The 26,652-nt window shown below is 49.8% G+C and overlaps 1 protein-coding gene across 2 annotated transcripts in view; it reads right to left on the bottom strand.

Annotated features, from left to right (window-relative positions):
- The window catches only part of TIMP2 (TIMP metallopeptidase inhibitor 2), a 71,828-nt gene continuing 45,176 nt past the window's right edge, over positions 1–26,652 (bottom strand). For both annotated transcript variants that reach the window (XM_003913522.3, XM_009191371.4), the window contains exons 2-5: positions 21,732–21,832; positions 18,798–18,906; positions 4,575–4,699; positions 1–2,849 (exon numbers count right to left, since the gene is read on the bottom strand). In XM_003913522.3, the coding sequence (XP_003913571.2) occupies positions 2,652–2,849; positions 4,575–4,699; positions 18,798–18,906 (432 nt within the window). In that variant the 5' untranslated portion in view covers positions 21,732–21,832 and the 3' untranslated portion in view covers positions 1–2,651. The remainder of the gene's footprint in view (positions 2,850–4,574; positions 4,700–18,797; positions 18,907–21,731; positions 21,833–26,652) is intronic.

The raw sequence follows: 26,652 nt of genomic DNA on the forward strand, positions 1-26,652 counted from the left end.
TTCTCTTTGATAATACTGTTTATTGTCCACGGACCGAGCGATTGCTCAAGAATGATACAAAGCATCAGAGACATGCGCAGTCTGCTTGTCAACTTCCAACAACTCTTGTGTGTTCCCAGCACCGGAAGGTCTCAGACTTCATATTCCAGCAGAAACACAGTGCTCCCCTCCCCCAAAACTCCAAAGGAAAACAAAATCAACAGAGCTTTAAATTACGGCAGCAAGTCCAATATTTCTTAATACTTATCAAGCAAAGATTTGAAAATAACTACAATGTAAACTTTATTTTAAATATTTTGAGTTGCTTGCAGGATGAAAATAGGAGAAAAGAGCTGTGCTTAGAACATAACATATAAATTAAACGATGCCAAATGGAGAGCCTTCTTAAACTATATATATATTGCCATTATTTACTGTGAAGGTATTTGAGCGGCTTCCTCTCTCAGCTGCCACCAGGCTCTTCTTAACCTGTTTTGTTTTCTACTCAGCATGGTTAAAAGACCAACGTGTGTGGATCGACTATAAAGGCCACACCTTTCAGACCGAACCTACTCAAAGATCCTTTACTTTGTAATAATTTGAACCGGAGAACCAAAGACGGGAGACGAATGAAAGCAAAGATGCTCAAAGAACCCAAGGAAAGACCTGAAGGAATCCACCTGCATAGGCCACGCGTTCCACTCCGGGTCAAATGCTTCCACGATGCAGAAACCTCTTTTAAAAAAAGTGCAAGTCTAACACCTACCAAGGGTAATAAAAAACACAGCACAGGAATGATTACAGTTGATGTCAAAAACAAACCAAAACATTAAAAAAAACAATCGGCAGAAACAGGAGTAAATGTTACATATGATATCACCATACAGGAAGCGAACGGGGGTGGGGTGTTACATGGGTTGGAGGGGTCTGGTGGAGTTGTATATACTGAAATCACATGGACTGGTCCATTATGACATCTTACCAACTTTAGATCACTGTACAGCATGAAAACGCCCGTGGGGCAGGGGCCGATTCCTGGATACCCTCCCAGTCTGCCCTAGAAAGGGAAGTCATCAAGATCTGTGCTGACCAGGTCCCGATGGGCATGGGGCCTGCATGCCACTTGGGGGTCAGGAGTCTTAACAGGTGCTTTGGGGTTGCCACTGAATAGAACAGGCTAAGGTGACCACTCCCAGGCCGAAAAGCTTCAGTTTCATTGCGTGTGTATGTTTACATAATGTGCCTATATATCGTCAGTTTATCTTTACAACACAGGTGGGAGCAAAAGAGATTCTCCTTAGCATTACCGAGAAAGTTCTTCCTATTCTAATCCCCATATCACTGGCTTCAGGAAACCATGTTTAGGGAACACATAGGTTCCCTAGTTCCCTAAGAAGTTTCTTAGCTAGGTCATCTTTGTCATTTGAGAAATACAAGCAGAAGTTAGTATATCTGCAACTCAGGTTCACCTATCATCTGAGAATTCATCGTTAGAAAAAGGAGATGTCTCTTAAAACAGGCCCAAGTATCCTGGAGGCTGAGAAAGAAGTGAGAGTGTCACCAAAGCTACCTACCTCCAAAATCCTTCCCTTCCTAGGCTGGACTTCTTACTACACTTAGCTGGCGTCATGTGCAGAAAGCCCCGTGCAGAACGATGGCTGTCAGTCTTTGAGGGAGAGAACACTAAGCCCGGGAGGGCACAGCAAGACCCAGCTTTTTCTGTCCTCAGGACGTGCAGATGGGGAGCACAGCCAGGCCCTGCACACAAGCCCAGATAAAGCAAAGCCGTGCCACTCAATCCAGGTGCCTGGTGCCAGAACGGGCAAGAAGCAATGGCAACCACAGCAGCTCAGGAAGGGACCTTGAGGGCAGCCACCGGCCCCGGACAGCAGCCTCAGGACAGGACCTCACCAATTCCCCCTGCAGGCTGGGGAAGCATGTGGACAGGGGGTGCAGGAGACCAAAAAGACTCAGCTGAGGCTGGGGTTCCTCGCTCCCATTTCTACAAGGCTCAGAGGGAGGCTCCCACTGGAATTCTGAGGATTAATAGGATTGATGGGGCTCCTTCAAGAATAAGCCGCTGGTTCCAGGCTGTCCCTGGATGTAGGGGGAGCCACAGGTGCTGGGAGCTCATGGTGGGCACCGGGGTGATGGGGGCACTTGCCAGGGGCAGGGAGTGTTACACTAGGGCCAGAGGCGTGGAAGCTGCAGAAAACAAGGGCCATGCCCCTCTCAAGATGAAAGGAACCTGGTAGGCCTGCTACACAGTCTTGCAATGACCCTCAAAAGTTTCTGCAAAATGCACATTTCCAGGCCCCGCCCTAACCCGGCTGGGAGATCCCTAAGTGCTGCCTGCTCGGCATCTGTGACGGTGCCAAGGCAGGGACTGGGAGGCAAGCTACATGTCCCAGCCCTGCCTGCACCCAAGGATCGAAGCCCCAGACACACAGTGCCTGGCAGAGGGAGGATGGGATGAGGACCCTGGACCCATGTCTCCCTCCAGACCCACAACCGTGTTTAAAAGGAGAAGCGGGGAGCAGAACTGTACTAATTTGGACCCATGGGATGAGTGTTTTATTCATGCTGTTTCCAGGAAGGGATGTCAGAGCTGGACCAGTCGAAACCCTTGGAGGCTGTTTTTGCAGTTGGCCACAGGGGTGTTGTAGGCCTGCTTATGGGTCCTCGATGTCGAGAAACTCCTGCTTGGGGGGCGCCGCGCCGCGGTACCACGCACAGGAGCCGTCGCTTCTCTTGATGCAGGCGAAGAACTTGGCCTGGTGCCCATTGATGTTCTTCTCTGTGACCCAGTCCATCCAGAGGCACTCGTCCGGGGAGGAGATGTAGCATGGAATCATGGGGCAGCGCGTGATCTGGGGAGGGGCACACAGAGGGGGATGGAGTCAGGGACCCAGGAAGGGGTGGGCAGAGGCTGCTCTGGGGGCATGTCCAGAACCCAGCAATGTGCCTACTTGCGGTGTGCAGGGATGGCAGCCTCTCCCGAGACCCACAGCTCCTGCAGGGGCAGGCGGCTGGCCTGCGAGGGGGTCTTACCTGCAGGGAAGCTGTGCCCCGCCCACCGTGGCCCCCCTCCTGCTGCAGGTGTGCTTCCCTTTGGGCCATCTTCTACCTTCCTGAGCATGAGAGAATGGCCTGGCTTGGCCCTGCCCTCTGGGGGACATAGTAACAATAAAAGGGCCTGGGTTTCCTGGAGACAGATTCCAGCCCAGTGAAAAGGCCAGGAATTGGGAACTGCTCACAAGGCTGAGCCCTGAGGTCATAGGCAACTCGCAATTTGGCAAAGGAACCCGAGGCTACAAGAGGATGACCGCCTTCACCGCCCCCATGGAAAGAAAAAGGAAGAACTTGCTTTTGATTTCACGCTGGGCACAGAGGAGTTTTGCTTAACATATGTGTGGCTGGAGACTATGAGTTTAGAATTCCTGTTTTGAACATGCTGAGAAGGGGCTGGTGGCCGTCAGGAGGGAGGGCAGCCCCAGGCAGCTCCCCAGGGAAGGCCAATCCCCACGGCCTCGCCAGAGTCTACTGGTCCCAGACTCGCTGGGAGTGGCCCAGGGTGGCAGGTGCCCGGCACTCAGCAATGCTTCCGGCGGGCAAGGTGGGGATAGGGTGCTAGGAGCCCACAGGGTAGGAGCCAGCCCGGGAGCCTGGAGGTGGTGATCTCGCCTTCCACAGCCACATCTAAGCGTCGGGCTGCTACGACTGTGCCTGGCACAGCCTCCGAGCTCATTTGAAGAGGAGCAGGTGTTCTCAACACACACACCCCACTCGTAGACACCGACCCAGGTGTGACAATGTTGGGAATGTTGGAAAAAGCATGAGGCCTGCAGTGCCCTCTCACAAGGCACACAAGGGTTTGCACTTCTGCATTTATAGAAAATGATCCATGGGACCATATTCTTCCCAGACAGCTCCTTTTTCTGGAAGGGGCAAGTAACAGAGCTGAATTCATGCCTTACTCTCAAATCTCCTAGCTTTCCAGACATCCCCCTCCATTTTTTTTTTTTTTTTTGAGACAGAGTCTCACTCTGTCAACCCAGGCTGGGGTACAGTGGCGCGATCTTGGCTCACTGCAATCTCCACCTCCCACGTTCAAGCCATTCTCGAGCCTCAGCCTCCCAAGTTGCTGGGATCACAGGCGTGTGCCACCGCACCCGGCTAATTTTTGTATTTTTGTAGAGACAGGTTTCACCATGTTGGCCAGGCTGATCTCCAACTTCTGACCCCAAGTAACCCGCCCATCTCGGCCTCCCAAAATGCTGGGATTACAGGCATAAGCCATGGCGCCCGGCCTCCAGACATCCCTTGACAGAGATGTGTCTCAGGGCTCTCCAGGGACTAGGGGCCAAAGGCTTTGTCCCCAGCCAGACAGCCTCACTCCTGGGATGACTCTGCCTTCCCAGAGCCTGGTCTTAAATCAGAACCCGGGGATTAAGAGGCTCTGGAAAGCCAGGGACCAAAACTCCCCATACAGCTCCTTTTTCTGGAAGGGGCAAGTAACAGAGCTGAATTCATGTGCTGTCCATCTGGAGATAGTGGGAGGAGGCGATGCCTCAGCAGAGACGGGACCTGCTTACCTTACACTCGCAGCCCATCTGGTACCTGTGGTTCAGGCTCTTCTTCTGGGTGGTGCTCAGGGTGTCCCAGGGCACGATGAAGTCACAGAGGGTGATGTGCATCTTGCCGTCCCCCTCGGCCTTTCCTGCGGATAGATGGGATCACCAAGCTCAGAGCGAGGGACAAGTCCTCCTGCCCAGCTCCTCCACCCGGCGCAGGGGTGCTGGGATTTTGCTGTGACAACACTGCGCACTGTCTAGTCTGAGTTCAAACATAATGGGTGGCCAGGTACGGTGGCTCACTCCTGTAATCCCAGCACTTTGGGAGGCTGAGGTGGGTGGATCCCTTGAGGTCAGGAGTTCAAGACCAGCCTGGCCAACATGATACTCCCTCTCTACTAAAATACAAAAAATTAGCCGGGTGTGGTAGCACACGCCTGTAATCACAGCTACTGGGGAGGCTGAGGCAGGAGAATCGCTCTTGAACCCCAGAGGCGGAAGTTGTAGTGAGCCGAGATGGCGCCACTGAACTCCAGCCTGGGTGACTCCATCTCAAAAAAATAAAAAGTGGGGGAAAAAAAAAAAAAAGCCATAACGCATGTTCACTGACAGAAACTTAAACGTAGGAAACAATCAAGAAAAAACTTCCCCACTTTCATTACCCATAGCAAACATTTTGATGTATTTCCTTCCAATATTCCAGTATTGATTTTGAGACAGTCTTGCTCTGTCACTCAGGCCAGAGTGCAACGGTATGATCATAGCTCACTGCAGCCTTGACCTCCCAAGCTCAAGTGATCCTCCCGTCTCAGTCTCCCGAATAGCTAGGTGTGAACCACCACACACCCTGCTAATTTTTTCTATATATATTTTTTGTAGAGACAGGGTCTTGCTGTGTTACTCAGGCTGGTCTTCAACTTCTGGGCTCAAGTGACACCCTCACCTCGGCCTCCCAAAGTGTTGGGATTACAGGATTACAGGCATGAGCCACCATGCCTGGCCCCAATATTCTTTTAAATTAAATTTTATTCTTAAAAAAAGGATAGAGACGATGTTTCACTATGTTGCCCAGGCTGGTCTTGAACTCCAGAGCTCAAGTGATCCTCCCTCTTTGACTTCCCAAAGTGCTGGGATTACAGGTATGAGCCACTGCGCCCGGCCAATATTCTCTTACATATGCATCTTCACACACAAAACATCATGCAGTATGTAGATTGTATTGTTTCCCGTTTTGTTTTTCACAAAATATTAATTCACAGGTGTTTCTCCCATTTGAGTTTAAACTTATAATTCTGCATTTTTCCATTACAAAGAGCCAAAGAATGGAATTTTTGAAAATTAGGAATCTGCTCTGAATTCCCTTCATCAGGCATGATGAGCTGTGGCTCTTTTCTGTACTTTGGGCTCCTGACTCAGCTGCCTCCTTCCTTTGCTGAAGATACTACATTGGCAACAGCCTTGGCGTTTTCCAAGCAAGAGGAAAAGAACAAAGGAATATGTTCCAGGGGCGGACAGAACCTAATGACAGCTATGGAAATCATTAAAAAACTCATCCCTTAGGCCAGGTGTGGTGGCTCATGCCTGTAATCCCAGCACGTTGGGAGGCCAAGGCAGGCGGATCACTTGAGGTCAGGAGTTCGAGACCAGCCTGGCCAACGTGGTGAAACCCCGTCTCTACTAAATATACAAAAACAACAACAATAACAACAAAAAAAAACCAGCCAGGCATGGTGATGCATGCCTGTAGTCCCAGCTACTCAGGAGGCTGAGGCAGGAGGACTGCTTGAACCCCGGAGGTGGAGGCTGCAGTGAGCCAAGATTGCAACACTGCACTCCAGCCTGGGCGACAGAGTGAGACTCTGTCTCAAAAAAGAAAATAAATAAAATAGAAACTCATCTTTCAGGCTGGGCACGGTGGCTCATGCCTGTAATCCCAGCACTTTGGGAGGCTGAGGTAGGGACATCACTCAAAGTCAGGAGTTTGAGACCAGCCTGGCCAACATGGTGCAACCCCATCTCTACTACACATACAAAAATTATCTGGGCATGGTGGTGGGTACCTGTAATCCCAGTTACTTGGGAGGCTGAGGCAGGAGAATCACTTGAACCCAGGGGACGGAGGTTACAGCAAGAAGAGGTCATGCCACTACATTCCAGCCTGGGTGACAAGAGCAAAACTCCATCTCAAATAAATACATAAAATTAAAAAAAAAAATACAAAAGATTAGCTGGGTGTGGTGGTGGGTGCCTGTAGTCCCAACTACTCGGGAGGCTAAGGCAGGAGAATCACTTGAACCCAGGAGGCGGAGCTTGCAGTGAGCCGAGGTCATGCCACTGTACTCCAGCCTGGGTGACAGAGTAAGACTCTGTCTCAAAACAAAACAAAACAAAACAAAAAAAAACCAGAAAACAAAAAACACCTCATTCCTTCTGCTACAACAGCACCTTGTGAAGAGACACAGGTGTCACTGATGAGCACCTGCCCCTGGCAGAGACTGACAGGCAATTCTTTGAGAAGCAGAGCCTCAGGCTCTGCCCTAAGCACTTCTGTTTGACAACGTTTAAGCGCATCTGACTTAATGATCTCAGTACAGCAGCAGCCTCAGAGGATCCGCTAATAGAAACGCAGCCCAGCGAAGGACTAACGCAGCTTGCCGACCGCACGCCTATGCCATGGAAATGTGGATGGCTTGCCTGGGACTTCAAGCAGGCACAAGTGGCCTCCACTGTCCTGGGCACGGTGCACTCATTGCGCCAGCTCCCTGGGTTTGAATTCTTATGCTCGCACTTCCTGTTCTAGCTGTTCCTTTACCTTCAGGTCCTTTTCTCTGTTTAGACTTATGTGACATTCCAGGTGCGGAACAGGATGAGAAAACAGAATTACTCCTGTAACATTTATTCCAAATCCTATAACTTCACAAGGTAAATGTTTGGGTGGCCTTAAACAATTCAAAACCAGCTGGGCATGGTGGCTCATGCCTGTAATCCCAGCACTTGGGGAGGCCAAGGTGGGCGAATCACTTGAGGTCAGGAGTTCGAGACCAGCCTGGCCAACACGGTGAAACACCGTCTCTACTAAAAATATAAAAATTAGCTGGGGGTGGTGGTGCATGCCTGTCATCCCAGCTACTCAGGAGGCTGAGGCAGGAGAATTGCTTGAACTTGGGAGGTGGAGGTTGCAAGGAGCCAAGATCATGCCATTGCACTCCAGCCTGGGCAACAGTGCAAGACTCCTGTCTCAAAAGAAAAAATAAATAAATAAATAAAAACTAGACATATAACTTTCCCCACTAGACCGATAGCTATTTTCTGTGAGTTCAGAATAGATCAAGAAGGAGCAAAATAGACAGATGGGAAGGAGCCCATTGCTGTATCCTGCTTGATTCTGGTATTTGGTGCCCCTACAGATATACTGCAGCCCCTTCCCCGTCCAACCTGGACACCTACCACTACAGACAGGCTGAAGCTCTATCCTGGCTTCCCAACTTCTATGGTGATTTCCACTGTATGTATCACTTGACCAGCATCAACTCCCACTTTATATTAGATTTGCCTTTCTTCTGCATCTCACTCCTTAATCAGAGAGTAAATATAGAGGGTAAGGGTTGTGTCTTAACCCTTTTGAATCCACAGTTCCCTGCACATAGTAATTGCTCAATAAGTTTACTCATGAGACACACCCGTGCTTGTTCTAATAATTTGCTTCACATTCTGCCTTTTCCTTCCATTTTCTCTTTTGGCCTTTTACCACCAATTCTGGCTTCCTCAAAAGATAAGCAATGGCAGGAAGAAGAGATGAAGTGAAAATTATATCTTTTCTTTTTTTTTGGAGATAGAGTCTTGCTCTGTCACCCAGGCTGGAGTGCAGTGGTGCCATCTCAGCTCACTGGAACCTGCCTCCCAGGTTCAAGCAATTCTCCTGCCTTAGCCTCCCAAGTAATTGGGATTACAGGTGTGCGCCACCATGCGTGGCTAATCTTTGTATTTTTTAGTAGACGCAGGGTTTCACAATGTTGGCTGGGCTGGTCTTGAACTCCTGACCTCAAGTGATCCACCACGTCCAACCAAAAAATTGTATCTTTTCAATAGTCCTAGTTATTGGGCTAACGTGAACATGGCTGTCATGTATAAATGTTGAGAGGGCCGGGCGCGGTGACTCACGCCTGTAATCCCAGCACTTTGGGAGGCCGAGACGGGCGAATCACGAGGTCAGCAGATCGAGACCATCCTGGCTAACATGGTGAAACCCTGTCTCTACTAAAAATACAAAAAATTAGCCAGGCGTGCTGGTGGGTGCCTGTAGTCCCAGCTACTCGGGAGGCTGAGGCAGGAGAATGGCGTGAACCCGGGAGGCGGAGCTTGCAGTGAGCCGAGATCGCGCCACTGCACTCCAGCCTGGGCAACAGAGCGACTCTGTCTCAAAAAAAAAAAAAAAAAAAAACACAATGTTAAGAGAGGCCCCCCTCTGGTCTGATTAAGACTTGGTTGGACGTACACATCATGAGCATCTGCCTGTTCTGCTTATGTCTGTCTTGGAGAAAAGCAAGGCATGAGTCTTGGTTACAGAAAACCAGGAATTAAAATTTGTAACGAAGGGTTGTATGTTTATTTTTCCTTTTGGAGAAGAGGAATGTGGAAGAAAATTACAGGGCCAATTCTGCATGAGTCTCCTGGTGCCCGACGCCACACGTGAGGTTGAGTCATCAGCCCCGGAGGAGGTGGCCTGCTCAGGCCATGCGGGCACTCACCGGCCACAGTCAGCCCGAGCTGAGTGGTTCACTGTGCCCTGTGATTTCTGGTTAGCCCCTGGATCAAGGGCCTATCCTGACTCAAGGCAAACTGGATCTAGGTTCCTGCCTCAGGAAATAAATGCCAGATTCAGTGTGGAGTCATCTGACCAAGGCTGGGAAAGAAGTCAGATGAGAGAGGCTCCTCTCGCCACGAGGTGAGTCAGCCACTGTGGCCATTAATGGCCCCAGCCCTGCTCCCCCTCCCAGGGAGAGGAGGATGAAGTAATGCAGCCTCATTGGTGGAGAAGATACACAGCCAGCTGGCCACTGGGCAGGTCTCACAATCTTTAACTTTGACTTTTAGAAACAGGAAGTCCATGTGCACATTTGTTACACGGGTATACTATGTGCCCCTGAGGTTTGGAATACGAAAGGATCCATCGCCCAGGTAGTGGGCATAGTACCCAATAGGTAGTATTTTTTCAGCCCTTACCCGGCTTCCTCCCTCCCACCTCCTTGTATTCCCCAGTGTCTCTTGTTTCCATGTTTATGACCATGTGTACCCAATGTTTAGCTCCCACTTATAAGTGAGAACATGTGGTATTTGGTTTTCTGTTTTCACATTAGTTCCCTTAGGATAATTGTTTCCAGCTGCACTCGTGTGGCCTCAAAGGACATGATTTCCTTCTTTTTCATGGCTGTGTAGTATTTCATGGTATATATGCACATTTTCTTTATCTAAGTCACCACTGATGGGCACTTGGGTTGATTCCATGTCTTTGCTATTGCAAATAATGTGGTAATGAGTATATGGGTGCAGTGTCATTAAATGATTTATTCTCCTTTGGGTATATACCCAGTAGTGGGATTGCTGGGTCAAATGCTGGCTGCGTTCTCAGTTGAGAAATCTCCAAAGTGTGCCCCACAGTAGGTGAACTCATTTACATTCCCATCAACAGCCTCTAAGCGTTCCCTTTACTCCACAGCCTTGCCAACGTTGGTTTTTTTATTTTTTATTTTTTTGGGGGGACAGAGTCTTGCTCTGTCACCCAGGCTGGAGTGCAGTGGCACAATCTCGGCTCACTGCAACCTCCGCCTCCCGGGTTCAAGCGATTCTCGTGCCTCAGCCTCCTGAGTAGCTGGGATGACAGGCACCCGCCACCATGTCTGGCTAATTTTTTGTATTTTTAGTAGAGACGGGGTTTCATTGTGTTAGCCAGGATGGTCTCAATCTCCTGACCTCGCGATCCACTCGCCTCGGCCTCCCAAAGTGCTGGGATTACAGGCGTCAGCCACTGCGCTGGGCTGTTTTTAACTTTTTAACTAAAGCTCTTCAAAATCTTTCAATGTCAGCTTTCTACCGAGGATCCTGCCACAGATCCAGGGAGCAACGCCCTTTCAACAGAGCCTTCACGCTCATTCTGCTACAGGCTGCCCTAGCTCTCCTTAGACCTTCAGCGTAATTCTGTATCGACTGGCCAGCTTTTCATGCAGTGCTGTGCTACATGCTTGGGTCACTGTCAACCCCAATGTAGGAAATAAAATGATCAGCTACCCTTGAGTAAGGCCTGAACAAGACAACCAGCATCTCTGTGATCCTCACTTGTGGTCTCCCACTCCCACTTTCACCCTCTCAACAACCCCTCGTGGGGCAGATACTACTGTCGTTGTTCCCCACGTATGGCTCAGCATGGGAGGCACAGACAGGTAAAGTCACTTGGCCAAGGACATTAACGAGTCAGGTGTCAGGGAACACATTCGAACTCGAGCAGGTGTGTTTTCAGAGCCTTCACTTGGGCATCTCGTTGTATTTCCTCACATTTTTTCATGACGCTTAGTTGTTGTCTTTTTCTCTTCTAAAATAGAGATAGGGTCCTGCCCTGCCACCCAGGCTAGAGTGCAGTGGTGCAGTCCTAGCTCACTGCAGCCTCAAATGTCTGAGCTCAAGGGATCTTCCTGCCTCAGCCTCCCAAGTAGCTAGGACTACAAGTGCACATGACCATACCCAGCTCATCCCTCCCTCCCTCCCTCCCTCCCTTCCTCCCTCCCTCCCTTCCTCCCCGCCTCCCTTCTTCCCTGCCTCCCTCCCCCTTCCTCCCTGCCTCCCTTCCTTTCTTCCTTCCTTCCTTCCTCCCTCTCTCCCTGTTTTATAGAGATAGGGTCTTGCTATATCATCCAGGCTGATCTTGAACTTCTAACCTCAAGCCATCCTCCTGCCTCAGCCTCCCAAAATGCTAGGATTACAGGTGTGAGCCACTATGGTTGGCCCATTTATTTATTTTCTTTATGCAAGAAACTGTTCACACTTGGCACCTTTAGTTCTGTGTCCTCATCAAAACCTCGTGCCTCTTCCTTGAGATACTAAGTAGTATGTGAGTTTTAAAGTTAATGGAAATGTTAACAATTTGAAAACGTATATAGAATTCAACTGAGAAGAGTATTACATATTTTGGAAACTTTAAAATGTATGCACGTAAAAAGAAATAAAATCTGCCAGCCGGGCCCAGTGGCTCACGCCTGTAATCTTAGCACTTTGAGAGGCCGAGGTGGGCGGATCACCTGAGGTCAAGAGTTTGAGACCAGCCTGACCAACATGGCGAAACCCCATCTCTACTAAAAAAATACAAAAATTAGCTGGGCATGGTGGTGTGTGCCTGTAACCTCAGCTACTCAGGAGGCTGAGGCAGGAAAATCACTTGAACCTGGGGGGCAGAAGTTGCAGTGAGCCAAGATCGCACCACTGCACTCCAGCCTGGGCTTTGTGGCCTCCGTCTCACAAATAAATAAATAAATAAATAAATAAATAAAATCTGATCCATGCTACAACATGGATGAACTTGAGGACATCATGCTAAGCGCAACGCTTCATCTATGGAAGGAGGTATATGACTCTACCTGTATGAGGTGCCTAGAATGGCCAAATTCATGGAGATGAAGTAGAAAGGTGGTGTCAGGGGCTGGGCAAACAGAGGAATAGGGGATTATTGGTTAATGGGGACAGAGTTTCAGTTTGGGATGATGAAAAGCTTCTAGAAATAGATAGTGATAGTTACACAACATTGTGAATGTACTTAATGCCGCCCAGGTGCGGCAGCTCACACCTGTAATCCCAGCACTTTGAGAGGCTGAGGTGGGCAGATCACCCAAGGTCAGGAGTTCAAGACCAGCCTGGCTAATGTGGTGAAACCCCATCTCTACTAAAAATACTAAAAATTAGGCCAGGCACAGTGGCTCATGCCTGTAATCCCAGCACTTTGGGAGGCTGAGGCGGGCAGATCACCTGAGGTCAGGAGTTGGAAACCAGCCTGGCCAACATGGAGAAACCCCGTCTCTACTAAAAATACAAAATTAGCCAGGCATGGTGGTGCATGCCTGTAATCCCGGCTACTCGGGAGGCTGAGGCAGGAGAATCGCTTGAACCCGGGAAGTGGAGGTTGTGGTGAGTTGAGACCGCACCATTGCACTCCAGTCTGGGCAACAAGAGCGAAACTCTGTCTAAAAAATAAAAAATAAAATAAATAAATAAATAAATAAGCTGGGTGTGGTGTTGGGCACCTGTAATCCCAGCTACTTGAGAGGCTGAGGCAGGAGAATCGCTTGAACCCGGGAGGTGGAGGTTGTGGTGAGTTGCGACCGCACCATTGCACTCCAGCCTGGGCAACAAGAACGAAACTCTGTCTAAAAAATAAAAAATAAAATAAATAAATAAATAAATTAATTAGCTGGGTGTGGTGTTAGGCACCTGTAATCCCAGCTACTTGAGAGGCTGAGGCAGGAGAATTGCTTGGAGGCAGGAGAATTGCTTGAACCCAGGAGGCAGAGATTGCAGTGACCCGAGATTGTGCCACTGTATTCCAGCCTGGGCGACAGAGGGAGACTCCATCTCAAACAAAAACAAAAACAAACAGAGAGCCTCAGCATGGGCGAGGATTCAGCTGGGTATGTTTGGAGACCGGTGCTGGCTCAGACCAAGGTCGCTTTTGTACCCAAGAGGCCATCTGTACATGGGATCCCCACCCTTCATCCTTCCGCAGCTCTGCAGTTTGGCCGGAAAGCCCCTAGAGGGCAGTGTGAGGAAACTGAGCTGGGACTGCTGGGACTTACTTTAAGGGCTGTTCCCTCTGGATAGGAAGAAAAAGAGGATGCAGACAACTGGAAGTAAGTTCCCTGCACCATGGGGGATTTTGTCTCCTTTCTCCTCTCTCTAGATTTTATTCTTCTGATGACAAAAGTAATAAATGCCACAATTTTAAAGGTTTAACAAATATAGGAAAGAACTGAAAAGGAGACAGCAGGTGCTAACACGCTGGGAAATTTCCTCCCATGCTCTGTTCTGTGCACAGCTGCAGCAGCCCCCGAATGCCACACTGCAGACCATCCCTCTGCCACGCGCCACTCTGCGTGCTGTGCAGCCACCCCAGCTCTTCTGCCTCCTCTGTGTTTTTCTGAGGGCATTAGTTAGCTAGTAAGATCTTTGCACCACAGGAGATTTTTGTCCCCTTACCCTTCTCCATTTGATTTTATTTTTCTTATTGTAAAAATCATAGATAATACCGGGCATGTAAAATGGTGCAGCTGCTTTAGAAAACGGTCTGGCAGCTCCTCATATGGTTAAACCTAAAGTCACTCAACCCCTCCCCACCCCCCGCTAATTCCACTGCCAGGGATACACCCAGGAAAAATGAGAACAGGTCCCTGCAAAATCTCACACACCAATGTTCATTGCAGCATTTTTCACAACTGCCAAACGGTGGTAACAACCCAAATGCCCATCAAATGATGAGAGGATAAACACAATGTGGTCCATCCATACAATGGAATGCTCAGTCATAGAAAGGAATGAAATTCAGATACACACTGTAACATGGATGAGCCTTGGAAACACGAAAGAAGCCAGTTACACAGGGTCATACATATTATTCTGTTCCTAGGAAAGCCCAGCATAGACAAATCGATAGAGATGGGAAGTATACCAGTGGCTGCTTAGGGCTGGGGAAGGGGAAGTGGGGGTTAGGAGGGTAATAGCTCAAGAATACAGGATTTCTTTTTGACTGTAGTGATGGTTGCACAACTCTGTGAATATACTAAAACCACTGAATTGTACGCCAGGTGCGGTGGCTCATGCCTACACTCCCAGTACTTTGGAAGGCCAAGGCAGGCAGATCACCTGAAGTCAGAAGTTCAAGTCCAGCCTGGCCAACATGGTGAAACCCCGTATCTACTAAAAATACAAAAATTAGCCAGGCGTGGAGGCACACACCTATAATCCCAGCTACTTGGGAGCCTGAGACATGAGAATTGCTTGAACCCAGGAGGCAGAGATTGCAGTGAGTCAAGACTGCGCCACTCCACTCCAGTTGGAGGGATAAAGTGAGACTCTCTCTCCAAAAAAACAAAAAAACAAAACAAAACCACTGAATTGTAGAATTTTTTTTAAACAAGGTCTTGCTCTCACCTAGTCTGGAGCGCAGTGGTATGACACTGCAGCCTCAAACTCCCAGGCTTAAGCGATCCTCCTATCTCATCCTCCTGAGAAGCTGGGACTACAGGCACATGCTACCACGCCTGGCTAATTTTTTTAGTTTTTGTAGAGATTGGGTCTCACTATGTTGCCCAGGCTGGTCTCAAACTCCTGGCCTCAATCAATTCTCCCACCTCGGCCTTTCAAAGTGCTGGGATTACAGGCATGGGCCACCATACCTAGCCCAAATTGTACATTTTTAATGGATAAATTGAATAGAGTGTGCCTTATATCTCAATAAAGCTGTTAAAAAAAAATAAGTGCTCAAGGCTAAGCACGGCGGCTCATGCCTGTAATCTCAGCACTTTGGGAGGCTGAGGCAAGCGGGTCATTTGAGGCCAGGAGTTCGAGACCAGCCTGGCCAACATGGTGAAATCCCGACTCTACCAAAAACACAAAAATTAGCCAGGCACGGTAGCACACACCTGTAATCCCAGCTACTTGGGTGGCTGACGCACGAGAATCGCTCAGGAGGCAGAGGTTGCTGTGAGCCAAGATTGCACGACTGCATTCCAGCCTGGGCAACAGAGGGAGACTCTCTCGGAATAAGAATAAGAATAAGAAGTGCTCATAATTAAACATTTTAGGAAGTCCGGAAATACATCTTAAAAGGGGGGAAAAGTCTCCTATTATCCGCAAGGAGAGGGACAGAAGTCCTGATGACCGAGATACCCAGCAAAGCAGGAGCTGTGAGCATGTTAAGGAAGGGAGGGAAGATCTTACCAAAGGGGAGATAACAGGAGTCTTCCCCGCCCAACTCACACCCCTGCATCTTCCTCCCTGCAATGACGTCCTCCCCATCCACAGGCAAGGACACCACCTTCTCCCAGCAGTAAGTCTGTCTAGACCCTTGGACCTGTGAGAGTCTCTTCCTTTTGCACCTTCCAAGCATTCACTCACTATTCACAATTCACAATTCCCCATAAGCAAAATCTGTCTATTTTCTCTGCTTTGTTTTCCAGGCTCCCCAGTCGAAACATCTGTGTACTCCATGATGACAGGAGCCAAAGATCTCACTGTGGGAATCTTCCATTGTCCCTAACACGGGGCTGGGCATCTAAAAGGTGCCCACTAAGCACATGTTGATTTTTAGAAGGGAAAGAAAGTACATGTCACCTAAACCAGAAGAAAATCCCCCAATCATGGATATTTGGATCCAGAGTGTATGTTTATGATGACAGTTGCCTTTTGGAACAAAATATAGTACCAGGCTAGGGGAGTTGTCTTGTCTCTTCTTTCTCCCTTTTTTTTTTTTTTTTTGTGAGACAGGCTCTTGCTCTGTCACCTAGGCTGGAGTACAGTGGTGTGATCTCAGCTTGCTGCAATCTCTGCCTCCCGGGTTCAAATGATTCTCATGCCTCAGCCTCCTGAGTAGCTGGGACTACAGGCACATGCCACCACGCCCAGCTAATTTTTATATTTTTAGTACAGACAGGGTTTTACCATGTTGGCAAGGCTGGTCTCGAACTCCTGACCTCAAGCAGTCTGCCCGCCTCAGCCTCCCAAAGTGCTGGGATTACAGGCGTGAGCCACTGCACCAGGCCTTGTTTATTCTTTTTTTCTTAAGTTTGTGATCAGATTCCTACTTCCTCAGGGAGGAGGGGAATAATGTTCCTTAACAGGCTGAGTCAGTGCCGTGCTGGACTGCGGCTGCTGGCCACATGTGGCTGTTTACATTTAAACTAAAATTACTTGAAATGAAACACAATTTAAAATTCAGCTCCTCGGCTGCACGAGCCATATCTCAGGTGCTCACGAGCCACAGGGCTGGGGGCCGCTGGACTGGGTGGTGCAGAGACCGTTTCCATCACTGCAGGAAGCTCTTTGAGCCCCGTGGTTCTCAAGCAGGGGCAACCTACCCCACCTCCCCCACCTCCCCTGGGCACATGCGGCAATGTCCAGAGACCCCGCAACTGGAGCGGGTGCTATGGCATGTAGAGGGTGGGGGCCAGGGATGCAGATGAATATCCTATAATGTACAAGGCAGAGGCCCCCGCAACAAAGAACAGTCCATCCCCAAATGTTAATAGTGCTGAGATTCGGAATCCTGTCCCAGCCTCCTGTGGTTTAGCCTCACTGGGCAAGCGGGGAGGTGGTAGAAGGAAGTAAGGGGAAATCATTTTATTTAGGAATAAAAATATAGGCTGGGCACAGTGGCTCACGCCTATAATCCCAGCACTTTAGGAGGCTGAGGCAGGAGGATTGCTTGAACCTCGGAGTTCAAGACCAGCCTGGGCAACACGGTGAGACTTACTCTTTACCAAAAAATCAAAAAATTAGCTAGGTGTGGTGGCACACACCTGTAGTCAATCCCAGCACTTTGGGAGGCTGAGGCGAAAGGATCACTTGACCCCAGGAGATTGAGGCTGCAGTGAGTCCTGATCGCACTCCAGCCTGGGAAACAGAGCAAAACAAAAACAAAAAAAAAAAAAAAAAAAAAAAAAAAAATCAGCCAGGTGTGGTGGCACGTGCCTATAATCCCAGTTACTCAGGAGGCTGAGGCAGGAGAATCAATTAAACCCAGGAGGCAGGCCGGGCGCGGTGGCTCAAGCCTGTAATCCCAGCACTTTGGGAGGCCGAGATGGGCGGATCACGAGGTCAGGAGATCGAGACCATCCTGGCTAACACGGTGAAACCCCGTCTCTACTAAGAAATACAAAAAAAATAGCCGGGCGAGGTGGCGGGCGCCTGTAGTCCCAGCTACTCGGAAGGCTGAGGCCAGAGAATGGCGTGAACCCGGGAGGCGGAGCTTGCAGTGAGCTGAGATCCGGCCACTGCACTCCAGCCTGGGCGACAGAGCGAGACTCCGTCTCAAAAAAAAAAAAAAAAAAAACCCAGGAGGCAGAGGTTGCAGTGAGTCTAGATCGCGCCACTGCACTCCAGTCTGGACAATAGAGCAAGACACTGTCTCAAAAAAAAAAAAAAAAAAAAAACGAGTAAGGAAATTCTGATATATGCTGTAACGTGAATGAACCTTGAAAACATCATGCTACTGAAATAAGCCAGCCACAGAGGACAAACACTGCAGAGTTCCACCCATGTGAAGCCCCTAGAGCAGTCAAATCCACAGAGACCGAAAGTAAAATGGAGGTAAAATAGATGGTGGTGATGGTTGCACAACAGCGAATATATCTAATGCCACTGAAGTGTACACTTGAAAACGGCTGGCCGGGCGCAGTGGCTCACGCCTGTAATCCTACCACTTTGGGAGGTTGAGGTGGGTGGATCACCTGAGGTCAGGAGTTTGAGACCAGCCTGGCCAACATAGTAAAACCCTGTCTCTACTAAAAATAGAAAAATTAACTGGGCGTGGTGGCACGTGCCTATAATCCCAGCTACTCGGGAGGCTGAGGCAGGAGAATCTCTTGAACCCGGGAGGCCGAGGTTGCAGTGAGCTGAGATTGCGCCATTGCACTCCCTCCTGGGTGACAGAGCGACACTCTGTCTCAAAAAGAAAAGAAAGAAAAGAAAGAAAGAAAGAAAATAAAGAAGGAGGGAGGGAGGGAGGGAGGGAGGAAGGAAGGAAGGAAGGAAAATGATTAACATGGCTACATTTTGTTACATGTATTTTACCACAATAAAAAAAGGAGATAGATGAATGAATAAGTCAAACAGGTCTCGTGCACAGTATCAACAGATGTCACGCAAGCTTTCCACCCTCCCGATGGCAGAAAGGGTTTCTCTGCCTTGCACATCTCCAGCATCCTGCACACGCCTCCCTTTTAGGAGCAAAAGGCAAAAATGCTCACTTTTTTTATCTACCAATCTCAGATTTCCTAGGAAATTGGCAGGTAGGTGAACATTCACTAGCATTCTCTGACAGGAAGGGGCCGAGAGGGCACCGTTCAGTGTCAGGGCTCCGTACCCTGCCTCACTGTTCCTTAGCTACTCCACCTCCCCACTCCTCGAGCCTGGGAAACGAGCCCTGGAAGGCGTCTAGGAACAGCCCCACTTCGGTGTGAGCCTCCGGCTGATGGCCCCACTCATACACACCTGCAATGAGATATTCCTTCTTTCCTCCAACGTCCAGCGAGACCCCACACACTGCCGAGGAGGGGGCCGTGTAGATAAACTCTATATCCTTCTCAGGCCCTTTGAACATCTGGAAAGACAAGGAGGAGGACATGTAAGCAGAGGGAGGCTGCACAGTCGGGGAATTTCGTTCCCATCCAGAACGCTGCGGGCGGCACAATCTGTATCCGGGGTGTAGCCAGCACCAAAGAGGACCGGGAAGTGCAAATTGCATGGATTAGAAAAGGACCGTTACAGCTGGGCTCAGGGCTCATGGCTGTAATCCCAGCACTTTGAGGGGCTGAGGTGGGCGGATTGCTTGAGGTCAGGAGTTTGAGACCAGCCTGGCCAACGTAGCAAAACCCCGTTTCTACTAAAAACACAAAAATTAGCTGAGCGTGGTGGCAAGCGCCTGTAATCCCAGCTACTTGGGAGGCTGAGGCAGGAGAATCCCTTGAACCCGCAAGGCGGAGGTTGCAAGGAGCTGAGATGGCGCCACTGCACTCCCGCCTGGGTGACAGAGTGAGACTCCATCTCAAAAAAAAGAAAAGAAAAGAAAAGAAAAAGACTTTTTATAGCAAAGTGATTCTTTGGAGTCACTCAACTTTTAGTGTGGCAGATCACAGCAGGTGGGCACAAGACTGTCATCGGGAGCGTGACATCCTCAGACAACACCTCTGTCCCCTCACCCCCCCTGCCCCAATGAGGTCATTTCTGAATCTCTGGGGAGGGGCTTTTGTACCTCTGCATGACTCTGGACCACCATGAAGGACCATGACTTTTGCATATTTCCAGGAATTTTTTATTTTTTTGAGATAGGGTCTCACTCTGTTGCCCAGGCTGGGGCTACACCTCAACTTCCCAGGCTCAAGTGATCCTCCCACCTCAGACTCCCGAGTAGCTGGGACTACAGGTGCGTGCCACCATGCTCGGCTTTTTTTTTTTTTTTTTTAATTAGTAGAGACGAGGTCTTGCTCTATCACCCAGGCTGGTCTCAAACTCCTGAGCTCGAGCAATCCTCCTGCCTCGGCCTCCCAAAGTGCTGGGATTACAGGCATAAGCCACTCCGCCCAACCCAAATTTCCAGGAATTTTAATCAAATATTGTCTACTTGATGGCAATGAGAGCAGAGAGGCACCTCAGGAATTAGGACATAACGCCATGGGCCAGAGGAGTTTGCATTCTCAACATCTGATTTACTCACAGCCTTTCAGGAACACACCTGCTGCCCCAGGCGAAGAATGGCATTTTCCCAGCACTCGGTGAGGCTGCTTTTTGCCCCCCTTGAAGAGTTTCAATAAGCAAACCCAGATGGAATGGGAGCATGCCTGATGTCATGACAAATGGTTTTTTGAGAGTGACACTCCAACTTGTACCAAGAAAGGTTATGTTGATGCTGTATTAAATGACATCATTTGCCAAAAGGCTAAAAGCGTTTCCTTGGCACTGACACTGGCCTTTTCACGACCCCTTTATGAGGTCGTAAGAGCAGATCCTCTTTCCTGCTTCATAAAGAAAGAGGCTCAGGCACTGACAGACTAGGTCTTCCCCTTAAACTGACATAGATGTGATGAGAAAGCATTCTACTGACCTTCTGATAACACTGATTTTCAACTACTTTTTTTTGTTTTGAAATGGGGTTTCACTCTTATCGCCCAGGCTGGAGTGCAGTGGCATGATCTCAGCTAACTGCAACCTCCACCTCCTGGGTTCAAGTGATTCTCTTGCCTCAGCCTCCCAAGTAGCTGGGATGACAGGCGCTCGCCACCATGCCCAGCTAATTTTTTTTTTTTTTTGAGACGGAGTCTTGCTTTGTCACCCAGGCTGGAGTACAGTGGCACAATCTCAGCTCACTGCAAGCTTTGCCTCCCGGGTTCACGCTATTCTCCTGCCTCAGCCTCCTGAGTAGCTGGGACTACAGGCGCCCGCCACCATGCCCGGCTAATTTTTTTTTATTTTTAGTAGAGATGGGGTTTCACCGTGTTAACCAGGATGGTCTCGATCTCCTGACCTGGTGATCCGCCCGTCTCGGACTCCCAAAGTGCCCGGATTACAGGTGTGAGCCACCGTGCCCAGCCATGCCCAGCTAATTTTTGCATTTTTAGTAGAGATGGGGTTTCTCCATGTTGGTCAGGCTGGTCTTGAACTCCTGACTTCAGGTGATCCACCCGCCTCGGCCTCCCAACATGCTGGAAGTATAGGCGTGAGACACTGTGCCCGGCCTACTTTTTATTTTTAATAACAAAATTAAATATGGATGACTACAACTACTACCATATCACACGGCTGTCCCTCCACCTGCGACATGAATTTTCTTCTCTCTTACAGACCATGTTAGTTACTATCAATGACAACAGCATCACCTCTCCTGCCCCAGGTCAGGCCCTGCCCTCCCTGCCACGTTTTTTTTTTTTTTAAATACAGGGTCTCACTCTGTCACCCAGGCTGGAATACAGTGGTAAGATGTCGTCTCACTGCAGCCTCCGCCTCCTGGGCTCAAGCGATTCTCCCACCTCAGCTTCCTGAATAGCTGGAACCACACGCAGGCGCTACCGTGCCTGGCTAGTTTTTTTGTAGAGATGGATTTTCACCACGTTGCCCAGGCTGGTCTTGAACTCCTGAGCTCAAGTGATCCGCCCACCTTGGCCTCCCGAAGAGCTGGGATTACAGGCGTGAGCCACGACGCCCAGACAGGTTTCTGAAGGAACTGAACTTGTGGGGAACATGTCATCTCCACACAACTTTTCAGGCATTCGAGGATGAAGGGAAATCGGATCTATCTGCAGCTTGATGACCTCATCCTCTGCTCTGCTTCAGGTGGCCAGATCGTGTTCCAGGGACCCAGGCTCTCTGCCCACCCCAACACCCCACAGCTGTGCCCACAGTGCAGCCCGGGACGCCAGCGGCCACTAATACCTTTATCTGCTTGATCTCATACTGGATCCTCTTGATTGGGTTGCCGTAAATGTCGTTTCCAGAGTCCACCTCCTTCTCGCTGACCGCTTTGGCCCTGATCACTGCAAAACACAAGACACAGAGGTGAGGAGAGTTCCCGAAACATGCTCCTGGGGCTAAGGAGAGGGATAAGGTGTCCAGGCCTGTAGGAGGCGCTGGGGGGTTACGGACAGCAGCAAGGTGCGAGGCGGGCAAGGGGCATGGTGATCCCAGCCCCCAGCACGGTGTCCCCCCCTCCAAGCTGAGAGATGATGCCCAGTCTCCTCCTCCTTCCACGATTCTTCAACAAGAATCCCTTCTTTGTTGACAGGGCTCAAGCCAGAAGCCCAGAGTCCCTTGTGACCAGGGCGGTTTCTGTAACAGTGGGAGGCAGTCATTGATTTGACTGAAGCTCATCTGTTGATATCATGCTTGAGTGCTTTTGCCTTTTTTTTCCTTCTCTCCAGTGGGTACTCACTGGTGGCTGGGGCAAGCAGGTACACCACTGAACTGACCCGCAATCCCACACATTCCATGAAGGATGGGACATTAACCCACCCTCTAGCCACCGCCTATTGGAAACAAGCTTTTCTGGGCCGAGGGCAAAGTGAGAGTTACCCACCTTAAAGGGGCCTTAAAAGTACCCGGCATATTTAGGTTTGGGGGTCTTACATCTGGAAAGGTCTGTCCAGCTGTTCTGACCTGGAAAATGTTCTATGAGTAATTTTTTTTTTTTTAGATGGAATCTCGCTCTGTTGCCCAGGCTGGAGTTGCAGTGGCACAATTTTGGCTCACTGCAATCTCCGCCTCCCAGGTTCAAGTGATTCTCCTGCCTTAGCCTCTCCAGTAGCTGGGATTGCAGGCGCTTGTCACCACACCTGGTTAATTTTTTTTTTTTTTTTTCAGATGGAGTCTCACTCTGTTGCCCAGGCTAGAGTGCAGTGGCATGATCTCGACTCACAACAACCTCTGCCTCCGGGGTTCAAGAGATTCTTCTGCCTCAGCTTCCCAAGTAGCTCAGAGTGCAGGCAGCTGCCACCACACCCAGCTAATTTTTGTATTTTTAGTAGAGACAGGGTTTCGCCATGTTGACTAGGCTGGTCTTGAGCTCCTGACCTCAGGTGATCCACCTGCCTTGGCCTCCCAAAGTGCTGGGATTATAGGTGTGAGCCACCGTGCCCAACCTTAAGTTTTGTATTTTTAGTAGAGACAGGGTTTCATCACATTGGCCAGGCTGTTCTCAAACTCTTGACTTCAAATGATCCACCTGCCTCAGCCTCCCAAAGTGCTGGGATCACAGGCGTGAGCCACTGTGCCAGGCCTGGGTGATTCTTTGCAGTAACACAGATTCTATCAAGGGCACAACAGGGGCAGGCTCAGAAAGTTTCACCCAAAGGAGACATCAGCAGGCACACTGGCAGACCCAAGGGACAGATGCTGAGGAAGGACAAACAGAAGAAAAGAGGAGCCCAGCTAAGCCACAACCAAAGAGGAGGGAGATGGAGAAGAGGCAGGGCTGGGGCAATTCCAGAATATTCTGGAGCCTGAGGTTGCTGACAGGCCATGCAACACACGGCTTTCTCCTAGCAATTAAGCCAGGACTCTGTTCTGCTCCTGGTAACCTGAGGACAAGCAGATGGGTAATTCATGCAGTCACTCGGGCAGGGTTGGGTAGAACCCTCCCTTTTTTAATTTCAAGGCCATTAGTTGGTGACATGGTCTGTTTTAATGGCTTTAAAAGCTTTGCCCTCCCAAACTCAGCTATTCAGGGTCACTCTGGGTAAGTGCTATGTTAGGGTGGATATGAGCAAAACAGAGAGGAAAGGGGCAGACCACGCCAGGCTCCAGGCAGCCTCCCAGCCCCAGCCCCAGCCCAGGCCCACGTGGTCAGCTCAAATCTCTTGGAACCCCTTAGGCAGGGCTGTCTCTTCCCACAGGGGCATGGAGGCCCACAGACTCCATCTGTGTCCATGTCCCCGGGCCCCAGCAATGCTCTCTGGATCCCAGGCTCGCACCAGAGTCCCACGCCATAGCCCCACTTGCCTGCCTGGGCACAAACCCCATTCTTCTTTCGTCTTCTGTTGGAGCTGAGTCATGACTGGCCAAGGCCACAGGTTCCTGTTTCCCAGGCTAAGCCAGGCCTCATCCTGAAAAGCCACATCTAGGAAATGTCTCCCGGCAGGCCACACCAGAACAGAGGGCTTTGCCCTGACTGCCCCCTATTTCCAGTGCCCTCCCAACCATCCTCTCATCCACTGACACCAGCTGTCTTTTTGTATTCACATTCCTTTCTGCTCAAACATCATCCTTGGCTGCTCCCTGCCACTCCCCCTAAAATATGAGAGCCTTTGCAACCTGAAGTCAGTCAGGCGACTCGACTGCTGTGCCCAACACTCCCTACCCGTGCTCCTGCTATTCTACCAGTTCATAATACTCCCCTGCCCTGAACACGCCCAGGTGCATCCATACCTCTGAACAGGCAAGTTTCTTTCCTTTTTTTTTTTTGAGACAGAGTCTTACTCTGTCACCCTCCAAGGCTGGAGTGCAGTGGTGTGATCTCAGCTCACTGCAACCTCCGTCTCCCGGATTCAAGTGACTCTCCTGCCTTAGCCTCCCAAGTAGCTGGGATTACAGGCATGCACCACCACGCCTGGCTAATTATCATATATATTTTTTTGAGACGGAGTTTCATTCTTGTCACCCAGGTTGGAGTGCAATGGCTCGATCTTGGCTCACTGCAACCTCCGCCTCCCAGGTTCAAGCAATTCTCCTGCCTCAGCCTCCTGAGTAGCTGGGATTACAGGCACCTGCCACCTTGCCAGGCTATTTTTTTTTTTTTTTTTTTGTATTTTTAGTAGAGACAGGGTTTGGCATGTTAGCCAGGCTGGTTTCGAACTCCTGACCTCAAGTGATCCACCCACCTTGGCCTCCCAAAGTGCTGGGATTACAGGTGTGAGCCACCGTGCCCAGCCTGAACAGGCAAAGTTTCTTCTGCCCCACATGCCATCTCCCTCTCTCTGCTTGGAGAACTTCTCTTCATCCTTCAAGACCCAGCTAAAATAGCCCTTTTCTGTCTTCCTCTGGGAAATCCTGTCCTTCTGCAGCACTTGGTATATATTCACCATCTCTTTTCCATCCTGCTGTCAATTCCTGCACACCTGTCTGCTCAGGGCCCTGGGAGGTCCTAACAGGTTGAGGCTAGATTCTGACAGCAGAACAGGTGGTGCTCACTGTTTGCCAGATGGAGCTGAGATGCTGCCGACAACTTTGGGCTGGTGGCCCAGGTGCGGTTTGTCCTTGGCTCTCTTGCTCCCTGCCTAATCTATATACCTTATGGCAATGCTGCACCGAAAAATGTTTATGCAACTCGGTCAATGCGCCAGATTAACTTGGTCAAAGTTTGCTTTTCATGTAGCAGAGTCACCAGTTCAAAAGCAAACCAGGGCTGGGCACGGCAGCTCACTCCTATAATCCCAGCACTTCGGGAGGCCACGGCGGGCAGATCACTTGAGGTCAGGAGTTGGAGACCAGCCTAGCCAACATGGTGAAACCCCATCTCTACTAAAAATACAAAAATCAGCCAGGTGTGGTGGCAGGTACCTGTAATCCCAGCCACTTGGGAGGCTGAGGCAGGAGAATTGCTTGAACCCAGGAGGTGAAAGTTGCAGTGAGCTGAGATCATGCCACTGCACTCCAGCCTGGGCAACAGAGTGAGACGTTGTCTTTAAAAAAAAAAAAAAAAAAAAAAGGAGGCCAGGCGCCATGGCTCACGCCTGTAATCCCAGCACTTTGGGAGGCTGAGGCGGGCGGATCACGACCTGGAGACCATCCTGGCGAACACGGTGAAACCCCATCTCTACTAAAAATACAAAAAAATTAGCCGGGCGTGGTGGAGAGCGCCTGTAGTCCCAGCCACTCAGGAGGCTGAAGCAGGAGAATGGCGTGAACCCGGGAGGCGGAGCTTGCAGTGAGCGGAGATCGCTCCGCTGCACTCCAGCCTGGGTGACAGAGCAAGACTCTGTCTCAAAAAAAAAAAAAAAAGCAAACCAGCAGAATCCAAAGGAATCAACAGTTCCAGAAGGAGTAGCAAGCCGGCCTTTACTACAGTCTACTAAATTCTGTATGTTACTTTGGAAATTTCTGGAGCTGCTTTTCTTTTTTTTTGTTTTCTTTCTTTTTGAGATGGAGTCTTGCTCTGTCATCAGGCTGGAGTGCGGTGGTGCAATCTTGGCCCACTGCAACCTCTGCCTCCTGGGTTCAAGCAATTCTCCTGCCTCAGCCTCCCAAGTAGCTGGGATTACAGGCACGCACCACCATGCCCGGCTAAGTTTTTGCATTTTTTTTTTTAGTAGAGACAGGGTTTCACCATGATGGCCAGGCTGGTCTTGAACTCCTGGCCTTGTGATCCACCCACCTCCCAATGTGCTGGGATTACAGGCGTGAGCCACAGTGCCCGGCCTTGGAGCTGCCTTTCAATGATCCACTATGCTGCACAACGCTTAACGTACAATAGGCACTCAATAAGCATGTCACTGGAGTTTAGAAAATAAGCAAAGATTACTTAAAAACGGCCAAAATGTTGCATCCTACCCTGGGCATTGAGGTTCACATGTTGTTCTCTTACAAAAATGCCTAAGGCTCCCAGGTGGCAGCTGGGCACTTGTTTGAAGGAGGCAGCAAGAGACAGAGATCTTGCATTCGCCCCTGGATGGCTGGGTGATCTTTGAGAAGTTCCTTGACTTCATTGAGCCACAGCTGTTCACACCTAAGACGGAGACGATGACAACAGTCCTGACACTTGAGAGTTCATGGTGATGGCTACAGGGGCTGGTGTGGAGCCTGCGGTGCCCGGGAACTCATGTGCGTATGGTTCAGGACCATGAGCATCACAGAGATAAGCAAG

This window comes from Papio anubis, chromosome 17 (assembly GCF_008728515.1).
Source record: "Papio anubis isolate 15944 chromosome 17, Panubis1.0, whole genome shotgun sequence".
Classification (NCBI taxonomy): domain Eukaryota; kingdom Metazoa; phylum Chordata; class Mammalia; order Primates; family Cercopithecidae; genus Papio; species Papio anubis.